The 16,610-nt window shown below is 40.8% G+C and overlaps 1 protein-coding gene across 3 annotated transcripts in view; it reads left to right on the forward strand.

The window, feature by feature from the left end:
* TENM1 (teneurin transmembrane protein 1) overlaps nucleotides 1-16,610 on the forward strand; it is a 612,361-nt gene that overhangs the window by 456,036 nt on the left and 139,715 nt on the right. For all 3 annotated transcript variants that reach the window (XM_065915017.1, XM_065915018.1, XM_065915019.1), the window contains exons 17-18: nucleotides 10,193-10,454; nucleotides 13,411-13,678. In XM_065915017.1, the coding sequence (XP_065771089.1) occupies nucleotides 10,193-10,454; nucleotides 13,411-13,678 (530 nt within the window). The remainder of the gene's footprint in view (nucleotides 1-10,192; nucleotides 10,455-13,410; nucleotides 13,679-16,610) is intronic.

Genomic DNA, 16,610 nt, shown 5'->3' on the forward strand with positions numbered 1-16,610 from the left:
GACATTTTTAAAAAATGTGTCCTGTCTAGTTTACTAGTGGCTGTACTGGATCAATGACCACGGGCAGCTTAATCAATTCCCCTTGGTGTCCATGTAACCATAGTGATTAACCTTAAGCACCAGTCAGCAAGCTGCTCTCTAAGGGCTTCCCCAGGTTCTCTGAGACCTGGGAAGCAAGACCACTAGTTCAATCTTCTCTTCCTGGAAAAGGATTTGCTCACAAAGCATTTTTGCTGCCATCATTTAGGCAGACGTTTATTCAGAATATTTGTCGATAGGCCCATGTGTCCAGCTTAAAGGTACCAATTAATGATTCTCAGGAACACTGTAATGATGGCTTTGAGGTACCCTAGTCTCCAGGTGGCTACCCTTAAAATGCCCTACTCATAGCAAGTCGCTTCAGTACTCACATAAAGAGACCTGTTGCCTTGAAGCTTTATCACAGTGTGAGAGACTATCTCATTTCAAGAACCTAAAATCAAACCTTAGTTTTAGTCCTAACCACTTAAGAATTGTTAATGGTTCAACGTGGGCTATCCTGAATTTATTTTTTCAACTGCCTCTCAAGGAAAGGCATATAGAAATAGAGAAATAGTAAGGAAGAGTTTTTAAGACTTTAGGAAATTATATGAATTATTTGGATGTAAATTATATTGCTAATTATTAATGAGCCATCTATTCATTATATCAAGTTCAGCAGAACTACTCTGGGAGCAGCTAGTCTGTATATATATATATATGCAATATAAAACTATATTTCCATTCAAATATTCTACAATCAGAGCTCTCTACTAATTCAAATGGACTTTTCTCTCAGTTAGATTTGAATGATGGAATTTTGGTCGTTCATGCACCAGTAGCTAGTACACAAAGCTGGTCTCTCCCTCGCCAGCCTTTCAACCATGTGCCAGAAATTTAGAAATGGAGATTATTTCTTTAAATAGAATATGCCTTCAGGGACATTTGGATTCCCATGGAGAAATGATGAGGCCTCAGTTTTTTAGCTAGTATATAAAGGTTTCAGTGAATTACTTGATATTCAGAAAAAATCCTACAAGAAATGTGATGTCTAAAAAGACTATAAGTTTGTTCCCAGTTTACAGAAAGCATTAAAGAGGGACCATTTGTGTTGTTATTTTTGTGGTTTTAGTCTTAAGTAAAATTCTAAGACCATCCTCCCCCGAGCTCACTGTGAGAACTAGGTTTATATAGATGGTAGATTCTAGTCAGAGTCCCCTCTGGCAGTAACTCTTCCCTCAGGCTCCACTAAGGGTGTAAACACTCAAAATATGCACCCCAGATGCCAACAGACTGTCCCACTGTCGTCCCTTGGACATAAAGTGGAAGAATGATGAGAGTTTCCACTTAGGTGTCTCTGCTGGTTGCTACCTCAGATTGAGTTATATACATTTCAAAAGTAAAATATCATAGGGAAACTATAGCTCTTCCTCATTTTGTGATGGGCTTACATCCCAATAAACCCATCATAAGTTAAAAGTATTTTAAGTTGAAAATGCATTTACTACACCTAACTTACTGAACATCACAGCTTAGCCTAGCCTTCCTTAAATGTGCTCAGAACATTTCGATTAGCTTACAGTTGGGCAATATTTATGTAACATGAAGCCTGTTAGAATCAAGTGTTGAATATTTCATGTAATTGAATACGGCACTGAAAGTGAAAAACAGACTGGTTTTGTGGGTGCAGAAGAGTTGTAAGCAAATGGTTATTTACCCTCAAAATCATGTGGCCAACAGACCTGCAGCTCACAGCACTGCCCAGCATCACGAGAGAGTTTCTACCCCATGTCGCTAGCCCAGGAAAAGATCAAAGTATGGTTTCTGCTGAATGAATATTGCTTTTGCACTATCGTCAAGTTGAAAAAGTCAAACCCTTGTAACTCAGGAATCATCTGTATACCTGAGGGCAAAAGGACTATAGAAAGGTTGAGGTTAGCATTTAGTTACCTAGTAGAGTGTGATATGCAAGGTGCTGAAAATTCTGGCTTGCTGCCTCCACATGTCAATCTCACCTGTCTGCCACTGTGCTTGCTGTTCCCACCAATTGTATCACTGCTTTGGGTTAACATACTGACTCTTTCAAAGTCCCTGTTACATGCAGATGTGTTATGGGGACTGTAGAACTAATTGACAACTTTCCTTAGGAAATAGGAAAAGTCCAGGTCACAGGAACAAAGTGAAGCAGAAGGAAGGATAGGAGTGGAAGATGGGTGTCTCTAAAAGTAAGAAGAGATCACCTATGCAGATTAGGAAAGGCCAGAGTAGCAGAAAATAAAAAAGCAGCAATTCTAAAGGAAAGATGAATATGTACCAGTATCTACTGGATTCTTTGTCATACATGTTATTCTATTTCATCTTCACAACAGCTTTATGAGACAGGAATCATTATTATCATCCTCCCCATTTGGCAGAGGAGGAAACTTATCCAAATTAACACCGCTAATAAGGACAGAGTCAAAAGTCGAACCCAAGGAATCTGGCTCTTATCTTCTGTGATTTGCCACACTCAACTTAGATACATAACAGGTGATCATATAAATAGTTCAGCCAGTGATAAACAAAATAGGTGAAGAGGTGACATTCTTATAAGATTCTTGGGAGCATTAAAGGTCTTGAGAACTTTGTTTATAAGACTTTGGAAGATGAAGAAAGGGTTTCCTCTGATTCCCCTCAAGGTAAGAGTTTGTTCATTTTTGGATACCTTAAAGGCAGACATAAGCATTTTACATAGACTACAATTGTCTTCTACCTATGGATAGGACTAGTCTTATTGTAGATTGACAACAGTCTCCAAACAAATATGGCCTTTCCCTTCGGTGTTTTATGCTCCCTGTCACGTGACTTTATAACTTGTTCTTAATGACCCATGCCAATGGAGACCATTTGTGATGGGGGAACCCCAAAGGAATTAATTATTCACAGAGCATTCTATTGGGTCTTGGCAATAGGGTTAGCTATAGACAGTGATTATTATATGTAATATCTAGGTGGGAAGAGGAGAAACAGAAGCTCTGTGTGTGTGCATATACACATGCACATAAACATGCATATATGTACATATATATATTTGTTGTCATTCAGTTGCTAAGTTGTGTCCAACCCTTTGTGACCCCATAAACTGCAGCACTCCAGGCTCCTCTGTCCTCCACTATCTCCCAGAGTTTGCTCAAATTCATATCTATTGCATCAGTGATGCTATCTAACCATCTCATTCTCTGCCACCCACTTCTCCTTTTGCCTTCAATCTTTCCCAGAATCAGGGTCTTTTCCAACGGGTTGGCTCTTCTCATCAGGTGGCCAAAGTGTTGAAGCTTCAGCATCAGTCTTTCCAATAAATATTCAGGGTTGATTTTCTTTAGGAAGGACTGGTTTGATCTCCTTGCAGTCCACAGGACTCTCAAGAGTCTTCATACACACACACGCCTATACACAATGCAGTTGACCCTTGAACAACATGGGTTTTAACTGCGTGGATCCATATACAGATTTTTTTCAATACATATGTATTATCATACTACATGATTTGCAGTTGGTTGAATCCATGGATGTGAAACTTCAGATATGGAGGGTCAACCGTAAAGTTATAAGCAAATTTTCAGCTGTGCTTGGGGAGAGCCTAGACCATAACCCATGTCATTCAAGGGTTAGCTGCATATAGGTAGAGGAAGAGAGAGAGTTTCAAGAAATTGCAATATGATTGTGGGGATTGGCAAGTCCAAAAAATTGTAGGATATACTGCTGCTGCTGCTGCTAAGTCACTTCAGTCGTGTCCGACTCTCTGCGACACCATAGACGGCAGCCCACCAGGCTCCTCTGTCCCTGAGATTCTCCAGGCAAGAATACTGGAGTGGGTTGCCATTTCCTTCTCCGTAGGATACACTAGCAAACTGGAATCTCTCGGCAAGGAGTAGATGCTACTCTACAGTCTTGAGGCAGAATTCCTTCTTCCTCAGAGAAACTTTAGTTTTGCTCTTTCAACTAATTGGATGAGGCCCTTCCACATTATCAAGGGTAATCCTCTTGACTTAAAGTCAGCTTATTGTAGATATTAACCACATCTACAATATAACTTCACAGCAATGCCTAGGTTAGTGTTTGATTAAATAACTGGGTACTAGAGCCCAAGTAAATTGACACATCAAACTAACCCAACACAGGACACCTAGGGGCAGTTAACAGGAAAGCTTAAAAATCAGTATCTGCTTATAAAGATAATAAAAAAAAAAACTGGCCTCGAGTTCATTTGAACTACAAGAGACGACGTCTGTAAATTTAATAGGGCAATGGATCTGATTTGAGAAGAAAGTTAATATTTGTTAAGTCCCTACTCTATGCTTGGCCCTTAAGTCTTTATCTCATTTGCTCACTTGCAGTAGTAGCTGAGTGATAGACCATATTAACCCCATTTTACTCAGGAGGAAACTGAAGCTCATGAAGTTTAAATAATTAGCCCAAAGACCCAAAGTTAACATGGCAGAGCCAGGATACAACCCCAGGTGTGTATAAAGCCAAAACCACATTCTTTCTACAAAATAAGAAGCCTGACCTCTCTGCTTTGTCTTTCTAGAAGTAGAGAATAATTCTCAGGTATATATGTTCTTGTTTGGATAGCTTATTTTGTTTTTGTGTTTGTTTTTGTTTTCAAATAAATCAGCAGTTTAATTTTAAGGAGTCAAGAGCTGAGGTTTGGGTGAAGCAAATAAACTTGCCCAAGGACACACTTAAATCAATGTAGAATGTGAACCAGAGAAAAGGTCTCTTGCCAAGTAATGTAGGATTTTCCCCACTGTGCTTGGTTTAAACTGCTCCTGTATTATCATGAATTCAGCCTCTCTGTCTTAAACCATAAGCCATTTGGGGTTTTCTTTTTTTAGTTCAAACCTAGATTATTTTCTATAGCTAATGCAGTTCTTCAAATCCTCTTTTTGGAAACTGCCTTAATATTACAGCAACTTGACTGAAAAAACAACAATAAAAAATACAGTATTAGCTATCCTTTTTTACTGTCCACTTATCTTTATCTGAAAGACTTCTGCAACAGGACACAATTGGTAATACTATAATAAATACAATAAATGTCATATGAGGGGAGTGGTAAGATATGCATAATTAAGTTTGATTCCCTATCAAGGCATTTTACCATTGAAAAGTGTTTTAAATTTTTTTTTTAAAACACAAAGAATTCCTTATATCTCTCTCCTGTGGATGTAAGTTGATTTGAATATTAAGGAGAATCACACTGCCCTTTATTCATTTTTAAAATATGTTGTTATTGTCCTACTCTTTGCAACCCAATGGACTACAGCATGCCAGGCTTCCCTGTCTTTCACTATCTCCCGGCGTTTGCTCAAACTCATGTCCTTCAAGTCAGGGGTGGCATCCAACCATCTCATCTTCTGTTGCCCCCTTCCCCTCCTGCCCTCAACCTTTCCAAGCATCAGGATCTTTTCCAATGAGACTGCTGTTTGCATCAGGTGGCCAAAGTATTGGAACTTCAGCCTCAGCATCTTTCCTTCCAATGAATGTTCAGGGTTGATTTCCTTTAGGATTGACTGGTTTGATCTTGCTGTCCAAGGGACTCCCAAGACTCTGCTCCAGCACCAAGTTTGAAAGCATCAGTTCTTTGGTGCTCAGCCTTATTTATGGTTCAACTCTCACATCTGTACTTGACTACTGGAAAGACCATAGCTTTGACTATAAGGACCTTTGTCAGCAAAGTGATGTCTCTGCTTTTTAACACAGTCTAGGTTTGTCATAGCTTTTCTTCCAAGGAACAAGCATCCTTTAATTTCATGGCTGCAGTCACCATCTGCAGTGATTTTGGGACCCAAGAAAAGAAAATCTTCTACTGTATCCATTTTTCCCCATTTGCCATGAAGTGATGGGACCAGATGCTATGATCGTAGTTTTTTGAATGTTGAGTTTTAAGCCAGCTTTTTCCCTCTCTTCTTTAACTCTCTTCAAGAGGCTCTTTAGTTCCTCTTCACTTTCTACCATTAGAGTGGTATCATCTGCATATCTGAGGTTGTTGGTATTTCTCTTGGCAGTCTTGATTCCAGCTTGTGATTCATCCAACTCAGCATTTCATATGATGTATTCTGCATAGAAGATAAATAAGCAAAGTTACAATATACAGCCTTGATGTACTCCTTTCCCAATTTTGAGCCAGTCCATTGTTCCATTTCCAGCTCTAACTATTGCTTCTTGACCTATATACAGGTTTCTCAGAAGATCGGTCAGGTGGTCTGGTATTCCCACCTCTCTAAGAATTTTCCGCAGTTTATTATGATCCACACAGTCAAAGGCTTAATGTAGTCAATGAAGCAGTAGATGTTTTTCTGGAATTCCCTTGCTTTCTCTATGATCCAGTGAATGTTGGCAATTTGATCTCTGCTTCCTCTGCCTTTTCTAAATCCAGCTTGAACATCTGGAAGTTCTCAATTCATATACTACTGAAGCATAGCTTGAAGGATTTTGAGCATTACCTTGCTAGCATGTGAAATGAGGGAAATTGTGTGATAGTTTGTATGTTTTTTGGCACTTCCCTTCTTTGGAATTGGAATGAAAACTGACCTTTTCCAGTCCTGTGGCCACTGCTGTGTTTTCCAAATTTGCTGGCATATTGAATGCAGCACTTTCACAGCATCATCTTCTAGGATTTGAAATAGCTCAATTGGAATTCCATCACCTCCACTAGCCTTGTCCATAGTAATGCTTCCTAAGGCCCACTTGACTTTACACTCCAGGATGTCTGGCTCTAGGTGATTGATCACACCATGGTGGTTATGCAGGTCATTAAGTCCTTTTTTTATATAGTTCTTCTGTGTATTCTTGCCACCTCTTCTTAGTCTCTTCTGCTTCTGTTAGGTCCATACCATTTCTGTCCTTTATTGTGCCCATCCTTCCATGAAATAGTCCCTTGGTATCTCCAATTTTCTTGAAACAATTTCTAGTTTTTCCCATTTTTATTATTTTCCTCTATTCCTTTCATTGTTCACTTAAGGTTTTCTTATCTCTCCTTGCTGTACTTTGGAACTCTGCATTCAGTTGGGTATATCTTTCCCTTTGTCCTTTGCCTTTGATCTCTTTCCTCAGCTATTTGTAAGGCCTCCTCAGATAACCATTTTACCTTTTTGCATTTATTTTTCTTTGGAGTGTTTTTGGTTACTGCCTCCTATATAGTGTTATGAACCTCTGTCCATAGTTCTTCAGGTACTCTGTCTACCAGATCTAATCCCTTGAATATATTCATCACCTCCACTGAATTATCATAAGGGATTTGATTTAGGTCATACCTGAATGGTCTAGTGGTTTTTCCTACTTTCTTCAATTTAAGCCAGAATTTTGCAATGAGGAGCTGATGATCTCAGCCACAATCAGCTCCAGGTCTTGTTTTTGCTGACTGTATAGACCTTCTCCATATTCAGCTGCAAAAAATATAATTAATCTGATTTCAGTATTGACCATCTGGTGATGTCCATGTATAGAGTTGTCTCTTGTGTTGTTGGAAGAGGGTGTTTGCTATGACCAGTGCTTTCTCTTGGCAAAACTTTGTTAGCCTTTGTCCTGCTTCATTTTGTACTACAAGGCCAAATTTGCCTGTTACTCCCAGTATCTCTTGACTTCTAACTTTTGCATTCTAATCCCCTATGATGAAAAAGACATATTTTTTTGGTGTTAGTTCTAGAAGGTCTTGTAGGTCTTCACAGAACCATTCAACTTTAGCTTCTTCAACGTTAGTGGTTGCTACATAGACTTGGATTACTGTGGTATTGAATGATTTGCCTTGGAAATGAACCAAGTTCATTCTGTCATTTTTGAGACTGCACCCAAGTACTGCATTTCAGACTCTTTTGTTGACTATGAGGGCTACTCCATTTCTTCTAATAGCTTCTCGCCCACAGTAGTAGATATAATGGTCATCTGAAATTAAATTTGCCCATTCCAGTCTATTTTAGTTCACTGATTCCTAAAATGTCAATGTGCCCTCCAAGAGTCTCTGTTTCCCCAGTCCTGTGGAAGTCTTATAATCAAATCGCCTGCTTGACCACATCCAATTTACCTTGATTTTTATGCAGTATTGTTCTTTACAACATCAGACTTTACTTTCACCACCAGACACATCCACAACTGAGCATCATTTCCATTTTGGCCCTGCCTCTTCATTTTTTCTGGAGCTATTTCTCTGTTCTTCCCCACTAGTATATTGGACACCTACTGACCTGGTGGACTCATCTCCTGGTGTCATATCTTCTTGCTTTTTCATACTGTTCATGGGTGTCTTGAGGCAAGAATGCTGGAGTGGTTCACCATTCCCTTTTCCAGTGGACCACATTTTGTCAGAACTCTCCACCATGACCTGTCTGCCTTGAGTGGCCCTGCATGACATGGCTCAAAGCTTCATTGAGTTACACAAGGCTCTGATTCATGTGATCATTTTGGATAGCTTTCTGTGATTGTGGTTTTCATTCTGTAGGCTGTGGGATTGTAGTTCTTGCTTCTTCTGTCTGCCCTCTGATGGATGAGGATAAGAGGCTTGCACAAGCTTTGTGATGGGAGGGACTGGCTGTGGCTGTGGGGAAAACTGGGTCTTGCTCTGGTGGGCAGGGCCACACTCAGTAAAACTTTAATCAAATTTTCTGCTATTGGGTAGAGCTGTGGGCCCTCCTTGTTAGTTGTTTGGCCTGAGGTGACCTCCAAAAGGACTTGTGCCAACACATGCCTCCCAGGACTGCTGCTGCCAGTGCCCCTGTCCCCACATCAGGCCACTGCTGATCCATTCCTCCGCAGGAGACCCCCAAACACTCACAGACAGGTCTGGCTCAGTCTCCTGTGGGATCACTGCTCCTTTCCCTGGGTCTTGCTGTGCACAGGGTTTGTTTGTGCCCTCCAAGAGTCTGTTTCCCCAGTCCTGTGGCAGGCAGTCTTATAATCAAATCCCACTGTCCTTCAAAGTCAGATTCCCAGGGGATTCCCAGTCCCTTTGCCAAATCCATAGGTTGGGAAGTCTGATGTGGGGCCCAGAACCTTCACAACAGTGGGAGAACTTCTTTGGTATTATCATTCTCCAGTTTATGGGTCACCCACCTGGCAAGTATGGGATTTGATTTTAATGTGATCGTACCCTCCTACTGTCTTGTTGCAGCTTCTCATTTGTCCTTGGACATGGCATGTCTTTTTTTGGTGGGTTCCAACATCCTCTTGTCAATGGTTTGTTCAGCAGCTACTTGCAATTTAGGTGTTCTCGCAGGAGAAGACGAGCTCACCTTTTAAAGATATGATGATATAATGATAAATATGTTATCTCAAAGACATCATTATACATAAAAGAGCAAGAAGGTAGAGCCATCTAGTACATAATGAACTGAAATCTGAGTCTTTTATGCTCCAACTCAAGAGTCATTTCAGAGGCCACATTAAGAGGTGGACTTACAGAAGAGGTAGTCTCGTTTTGTCAAGTAATATGGAAGGAGTTGTCAGTGGAGATGGACAGGGTCCATTACAAACTTTCTTACAACAGGAAATGAAGAAGCATTCTAGGGAAAACCAGAAATTCTATATCTAGAGTTCAAGTAGAATCAAGCCAGGGGGTAGCCAGATGTGGAAGGTTCAGCCAGATGGTCTTGTTCAGGCCAATTTCACTGAACAAATTTCCTCAGCTGGTGTCTTTCTTCAAATGCCATCTCAAAGACACCATCAGGTTTATGACACTATGTTTGTGACCGTGAACAAGGTATTTAACCTTTTGGCTCCTTACTTTCGTTGAGTTACATTACAGGAATTTTGAGAAAGAATAACACAGCATATTAAGATGTTGATGAATGTTCAGTGGTCATCTTTCCATTCTCTATAGCACAGGGAGGAACACGGATGTTTGATTTGACTCTGCAGAAATTCATGCATGATTTTGTTTAAGACAGCATTTGTAAAATTGGTTTACAAATCCTGAGTGAATAGCAATGGGTGATATGGAATTTCATCTCAGAAATCTACTGGATAGTGAAAAGAAGTCTCCATGGAATGAATATGTAGTTAGATGGAATAGAAGGAATAAAATAGAGAAGACAAATGGATATACTTGCATCCCCAGAGAAAGAAAGGGCACTCAAACTGCCTATTTTTTTAAACTTTAATTTTATTTTAGTTGAAACTTTCTGCTTTTCCTTCTCAGCTTTGACCTCGTAGCCATCGGTGGTATCTCTGTTGTCTTAATCTTTGACCGGTCACCTTTTCTACCTGAGAAGAGGACGCTCTGGTTGCCTTGGAACCAGTTCATTGTGGTGGAGAAAGTGACCATGCAGAGAGTTATGTCAGACCCACCATCCTGCGATATCTCCAACTTTATCAGCCCAAACCCTATTGTGCTTCCCTCACCACTCACATCATTTGGAGGATCCTGTCCAGAGAGGGGAACTCTTGTTCCTGAGCTGCAGGTGGGTACATGGACCTTGAAAGTACAAAAGTCATAGTACAGTAAGTCTCCAACATACGAATCTTCAACTTGCAACCTTTCAAAGAGACAAACGTGTTCACATAAGTTAGTCCACATGTCTGGCATATATTGTCACATCCTTTACAAGTTGTTGTGCTTTCGTGTAGTGTACTGTAAGATTTAAAACTTTTTTAACTTTTAAATTGTATTTTTTAAAATTTATTTTTAATTGGAGGATCATTGCTTTACAATGTTGTGTTGGTTTCTGCCATACATCAACATGAATCAGCCATAGGTATACATATGTCCCCTCCCTCTTGAACCTCCCATAAAATGTTTTATTTTTTGTGTTTTTATGTATTATTTGTGTGAAAAATATAAACCTGTTACATTACAGTACTATATAGTCAATTGCATTAGTTGGGTACCTACACTTACTTTGCTGGACTTAGGAACAAATTGGACTTATGAATGCACTCTCAGAATAGAACTCATTTGTATGTAGGGGACTTGCTGTATCCATGGGGTGGTCAACAGTCGATAATGACTAGCTTCCTTTTCCTGGTACTCCTGCCAGCCCTGTAATGTGCTGCCCTTCATTTTTCAAGAGAAGCTTTCAAATGTAATCTCTCTGGCACACATTTGCAAGGTGATTGGCCAGGGCTGTAATGCTCCATCTCTGGCCATGGAACAAAGCAAGATGAACTAGCTATCATGAGGATTAGAACCCAAACCTTGACCTAATGAACACTGTGCTCGAAAGAACAAAACTCACTGGCTCCATAGTGATAACAGTATAATCAATGAGGTGGGACCATTTATGGTTCTGAAATTAAACTCCTTAAGAAATCCAGTTTTCTTCCACTGTCTAGTTTATGTCTGTTGTCATTGTTCTTAGAAGTCATGACAACTCCTCTTGTTTAGCTATGTTTTAGTATAGGTAGTTGCCAAGTCTATACATTTTGTCTGAAACTTTTCTTTTTACATGTTCAAGCTTTATAGTCAGAGAGGACATATTTTTGAAGCCTCATATTTCAGGACTCCTAAGGGTTTTTCTTTATTGAGCATTCAGTATTTTCATTTCAATTCTAAGTCATTCAAACAAACACAGTACAGTTTTCTCACTATATTATAGAAACATTTTAATGATAGTTTAATGTTAATATTATAATGATAGTTTAATGTCCACCAAAATGAACTCATAAATCAGATCCAGAATTCAAGTATAGTCAAGAAGAGGTAAATGGACAGTCAAAAATTGAATTGGTTTTTCTTCCCTTACAACATCCCCAACAGCTGTTAGCAAAGCCCTCAGGAAAGGCTGACAAAAATAATATTCTACACAGAAGAGTCTGAAGAGTTGGCACTCCTGTCTTTTCCATTGTTTTCCTGTGGAAAGGAAGAAAAAAACTATATAGTATTTAATGAGTACATTGGACTTGTATACCAATCCTTTCACGATGTCATTAGGACGCATGGGTCTTCCTCAAAATAAAAGTTTTCCAGCTGCTATAGGATTGCATTATTCCTTATGGAAATGAAATACCAAGGTGGTGAGTGTCATGCTATCCTGTTGGGCTTCTGCCACCATCTAAGAAGACAGAGCCAGTGGACAGCTTTGATATCAAATACCTAATGTAGAGGAAGAAAAATTGGACAAAGAGTAGACAAAAGGGATTTGTATCCTCAGAAAGAAAGGAATGATCAGAAATCCCCAACAATATGAGATAGAATATGTTTGACAATCAGTTCTACTCTGCACCAGCCTGGGAAAGGAAGCAGGTACAAGGTCCTGAGCTAAAAATGAATAAGGGCACAAAAATATCCACACTATACGTGCATGTGTGCTAAGTCACTTCAGTCGTGTCCAACTCTGCAACTCCATGGACTGTAGCCTGCCAGCCTCCACAGTCCACTGGATTCTCCAGGCAAGAATACTGGAGCAGGTTGCCATTTCTTTCTCCAGGGGATCTTCCCAACCCAGGGATCGAACCCACGTCTCCTATATCTCCTACACCAGCAGCTGGGTTCTCCGCCATTAGTGCCACCTGGAAGCCCACGTCCCCTTCAACGTGTTAAATAGGATGGGCCCTTTGTTCAGCTGTATTTGGGAAGTTGAAAGTCACAGAATACGAGATGCAGTTTCAGTGACCACTTTTGATTGTTTAATGCCATCTGTGCTAATAAACAATAAATAATAGTAATTAATGAAAGAAGCCAAGTGTTATTTTCACTCTGGGACCCATGTTTGTAAAAGATTTGCAGAGGAGTTAATGGGAGTTATTTGCTTCTCAGTCACAGGTGCCAGCTTGGTAAAGCTTGTTCCCAGTTCTTGGTACATCCAAGACACAGAGAAATGTGTAAGCAAAATTAGATTAAAAAGTTGGCCCTCGGGGTCATTGCAAAGCTCCAAAGAAGACAAGTTTGATGGCATCAGGAAAGATTAGTTCTAAGGACACCATAGTCTCTGTCATAAAATATCACTTGCTGGGCCTACTTCCAGAGTCCTTCCTTGTAGAGAGCCTAATCTGAATACGGGCTCCAATAATAGTTTGTGATCGATGACTTCACACACCAAACAAGCTTTTGTGTCTGAATAGATGGAACCCATGCCACTGAAATCCTTGACATTCACAGGGTGATCTCCCAACTCCTACCAAGAAATTTTTGAAACACTGTTGGAAAACCAAATGGTTATTTTCCTAGTCTTTCCTGGCAGGAGTTAAAAAAAAAAAAAAGGAGAACAGTCCTCAGGATAGGCTGGATGTCTTGTCCTCATGCAGATTTGGTGCAAAATGTAAAACCTGTATTCATGTAGCCTCACAAAGATTCTAGAATAAATGCCTTGATATCCATAATCCGTCTAATCCTTTGACATGCTTCTAGGACAAAAGCATGCAGTGCACTTGTCTCCCTGTGATCACTGATAAGGGCCAATTTGACTTTCTTTCTTTCAGGTTGTACAGGAGGAGATCCTCATTCCTTCCAGTTTTGTGAGGTTGAGTTACCTAAGCAGCCGCACCCCCGGATACAAAACCCTATTACGGATCCTTCTAACACATTCAACCATTCCTGTGGGGATGATAAAAGTACACCTCACAGTAGCTGTGGAAGGGCGACTCACACAGAAGTGGTTTCCTGCTGCAGTTAATCTTGTCTACACATTTGCTTGGAACAAGACCGACATCTATGGACAGAAGGTTTGGGGCCTGGCAGAGGCTTTGGGTATGTTGAAATCATTCTATGTAAATAGCAGTGTTGTGTTCACAAAACAGAAAGTACTATCTGCCTGTTAATTTGTATTTAGAATAATTATGGGTTTTCTTCTGTTTGAAGGATCTAAGGCACTTTTTCATTTAAACACTCCCTTTGGGCCTGTTGAGAGCTTCCTTTTGACACATTTTTGCTTCAAAATGATTTTAGTTCTCCTTTCATGATGGCTGCATACCAGTGGAATCACACAATATCTAACTTGTAACTATCTCCAAAGCTGAATATTGCCTTTTAACTATGACCTTTGAGGGGGCGTTCTTTGGGTCATGTTTCTGTATTTGACATTTAGACTACCATTTCCACTTAGAAAATACAAAATTTTACCTTAGAGGATTCTCCATTTACTGTCTTTTATGTCTAGGATGGTTAGACTCCATTAACTTATTACTGTGGTTGGTTAAATAAAAAATCCTGCCTTCCTAGTCCTTTTGACTTTAAAACCTAGCATCTTACAGATTGCAGAGACCTTAAGCAGTCCTTTGGATCTGTGATTTTCAGATATTTAATGCCTTCAGACACACAGCATTTTTTAAAAATGAGACTCAGATTTGTCAACCTTTTATTTTGCCAAGTAGAAGTATTTTTAAAAGGAAAAAAAAAAAAAACCCTGCCATCTACTATTGCCTACCACTACCATAATTTCATAAAGAAGGGATAACTTCCTTAACATAAAAAAAGAAATAGCCTGTCTTAAGAAATGATACTCAGAGAGACAGACAGATAGGCAGACAGACACCAATGTCTGTTTCTTTCAGTCTGTAAAAGACAGTGAAAACTTCCTGAGAGACCTGGCAGGTCTTGGGAACTGCAGTTGGGATCCACTGATTCTTGTGCCTTCAGGCAGTAGCTCATGGTAACCACCCTTTGACAGATGAGAAGACTATTTTTAAAGTACAGAGGAGATGTTTTCATATTCTCCCTTGGAAGTGTCTGTCATGGTATGAGTCCCATATAAGTGACCTATATTTCTTAGACTAGTGAAGTGAAGTCACTCAGTCGTGTTCGACTCTTTGCGACCCCATGGACTGCAGCTCACCAGGCTTCTCTGTCCATGGGGTTTTCCAGGCAAGAATACTGGAGTGGGGTGCCATTTCCTTCTCCAGGGGGTCTTGCCAACCCAGGGATCGAACCCAGGTCTCCTGCATTGTGGGTAGATGCTTTAACCCTCTGAGCCACCAAGGAAGCCCATTTCTTAGACTACTGTGTGTCAATTTCCTCTTTCTTTCCAGAGGGAACCACAGGGAGGGGGAAAAAAGACTGGTGAGTCTTCTTTGCCCAAGAGATCCTCACATATTTAAATAATTAACTCATGTCTGTTGGGCTTTTTTAGAATGCAGGGACAATGCAATGCTTCAGATTTCCTCAGTTAGTGGAGAATTATTGTAAAGGCATAGGGGAAAGTAAAGAAAGAACCAGAAAAGGCATCAGCAGCCTGAAAGGCAAACTTCATCAAATTGCAAGCTTGCTCTGGATACACTGCAGTCCTAGAAGGTCAGCATCTGCTCTATCAAGTGAGCAACAACTCTGGTCTCCCTGCAGCAAGAGTCCACTGCTTCCCACCATGGTGACCCAGCCCTGCTGATGACAGAGCTCATCGCTTCTCCTGTGGTACTAACTACCCTGTTTTTCTCTGGGCTCTTGCCAACTCCACGATCTGATTTCTTGCTCTGTATCTTTCATTAGATCCCTCTTAGAATTTCAGGTTTCATCAGCCGGTCTCTACCATTAGGCTAACTACCAGCGAGGTCATTGGCCCGCCTGTGGAGTCCTGCTCACTCTCTAGTCCAGTGACTGTAGTGGTGAAGAAAATTCTGGAGCCAGACTCCCTCCCTGGATTCAAATCATCCTTCTCTACTTACTAGCTATGCAACATTGGGTAAATTAATCTCCAAATGCAGTTTCTCCATATATTAAATGGATATGATAAAGAGAATGTTGCTCCCAAGTTATTATGATGTGAGGATTAAATGAGGTGAGTGAGTGCTGGTTGCTGGTATGGTTTTGTCAGTTTTGCTATGGTCAGCATATTGGAATCACAAGGTATAAAGCATGGCACCTATGCAGGTGTCTGTTGCCTAAGCTTCTCTAATAAGGGGGTTGCTATGGGTTTAATAGGTAGGTGCTGTGTTAATTGTACTTCCCAGGTGGAACTTGTAGTAAAGAACCTGCCTGCCATTGCAGGAGATGTAAGAGACACGAGTTTGATCCCTAGGTAAGGAAGAGCCCCTGGAGGGTGGCATGGCAACCCACTCCAGTATTCTTGCCTGAGACCATGGCCAGAGGAGCCTGGTGAGCTACAGTCCATGGAGTCACAAACAGCCAGACAACTGAAACAACTTTACATGCACACACTGTGTTAATTATTCTTTTGCCTTCCCCCCACATCCCCCCCCACACACACACACAGAGTCTCTTCTCTGCGCTTCTTTGTGCTTTGAAAGATTGCCTTCTATGGATCACGTTGGCTGGATTCCTTTACTCTCTGGCTCCCCTTTTGATTTGGTCAGTGGATGGCAGCATCAGGAGCCAGCAGGGTAGAAGGAGGAAAGTGGTCAGGGTATTTATCCTTCTCCCTGCTTCACTGCACTGCTGGCAGTGACTGCACTGGAAGATGGCAGTTCCCGTTGAGTAGCCCCTCCTCCAAATCCCCAAGCTCTCTCTGGATCACTCCCTCCCTTAACCCCTCTCTGCAAGCCCAGACAGCTTCCCAATGTTGCCAGTCGCTGGGTAGGTCATGATCCTTGTTAATTCCCTTCACCCTGCTCACGCCTCTGTAAATAGTCCCTTCATTCAACTCTTTGAACACTTCTGAGTGTGATATCTGACTCCAGCTGAGACCCTGGCTGATGCATACTCAAAGCCTCATATTCCCCTCTCTAGGATA

This window comes from Muntiacus reevesi, chromosome X (assembly GCF_963930625.1).
Source record: "Muntiacus reevesi chromosome X, mMunRee1.1, whole genome shotgun sequence".
Lineage (NCBI taxonomy): Eukaryota > Metazoa > Chordata > Mammalia > Artiodactyla > Cervidae > Muntiacus > Muntiacus reevesi.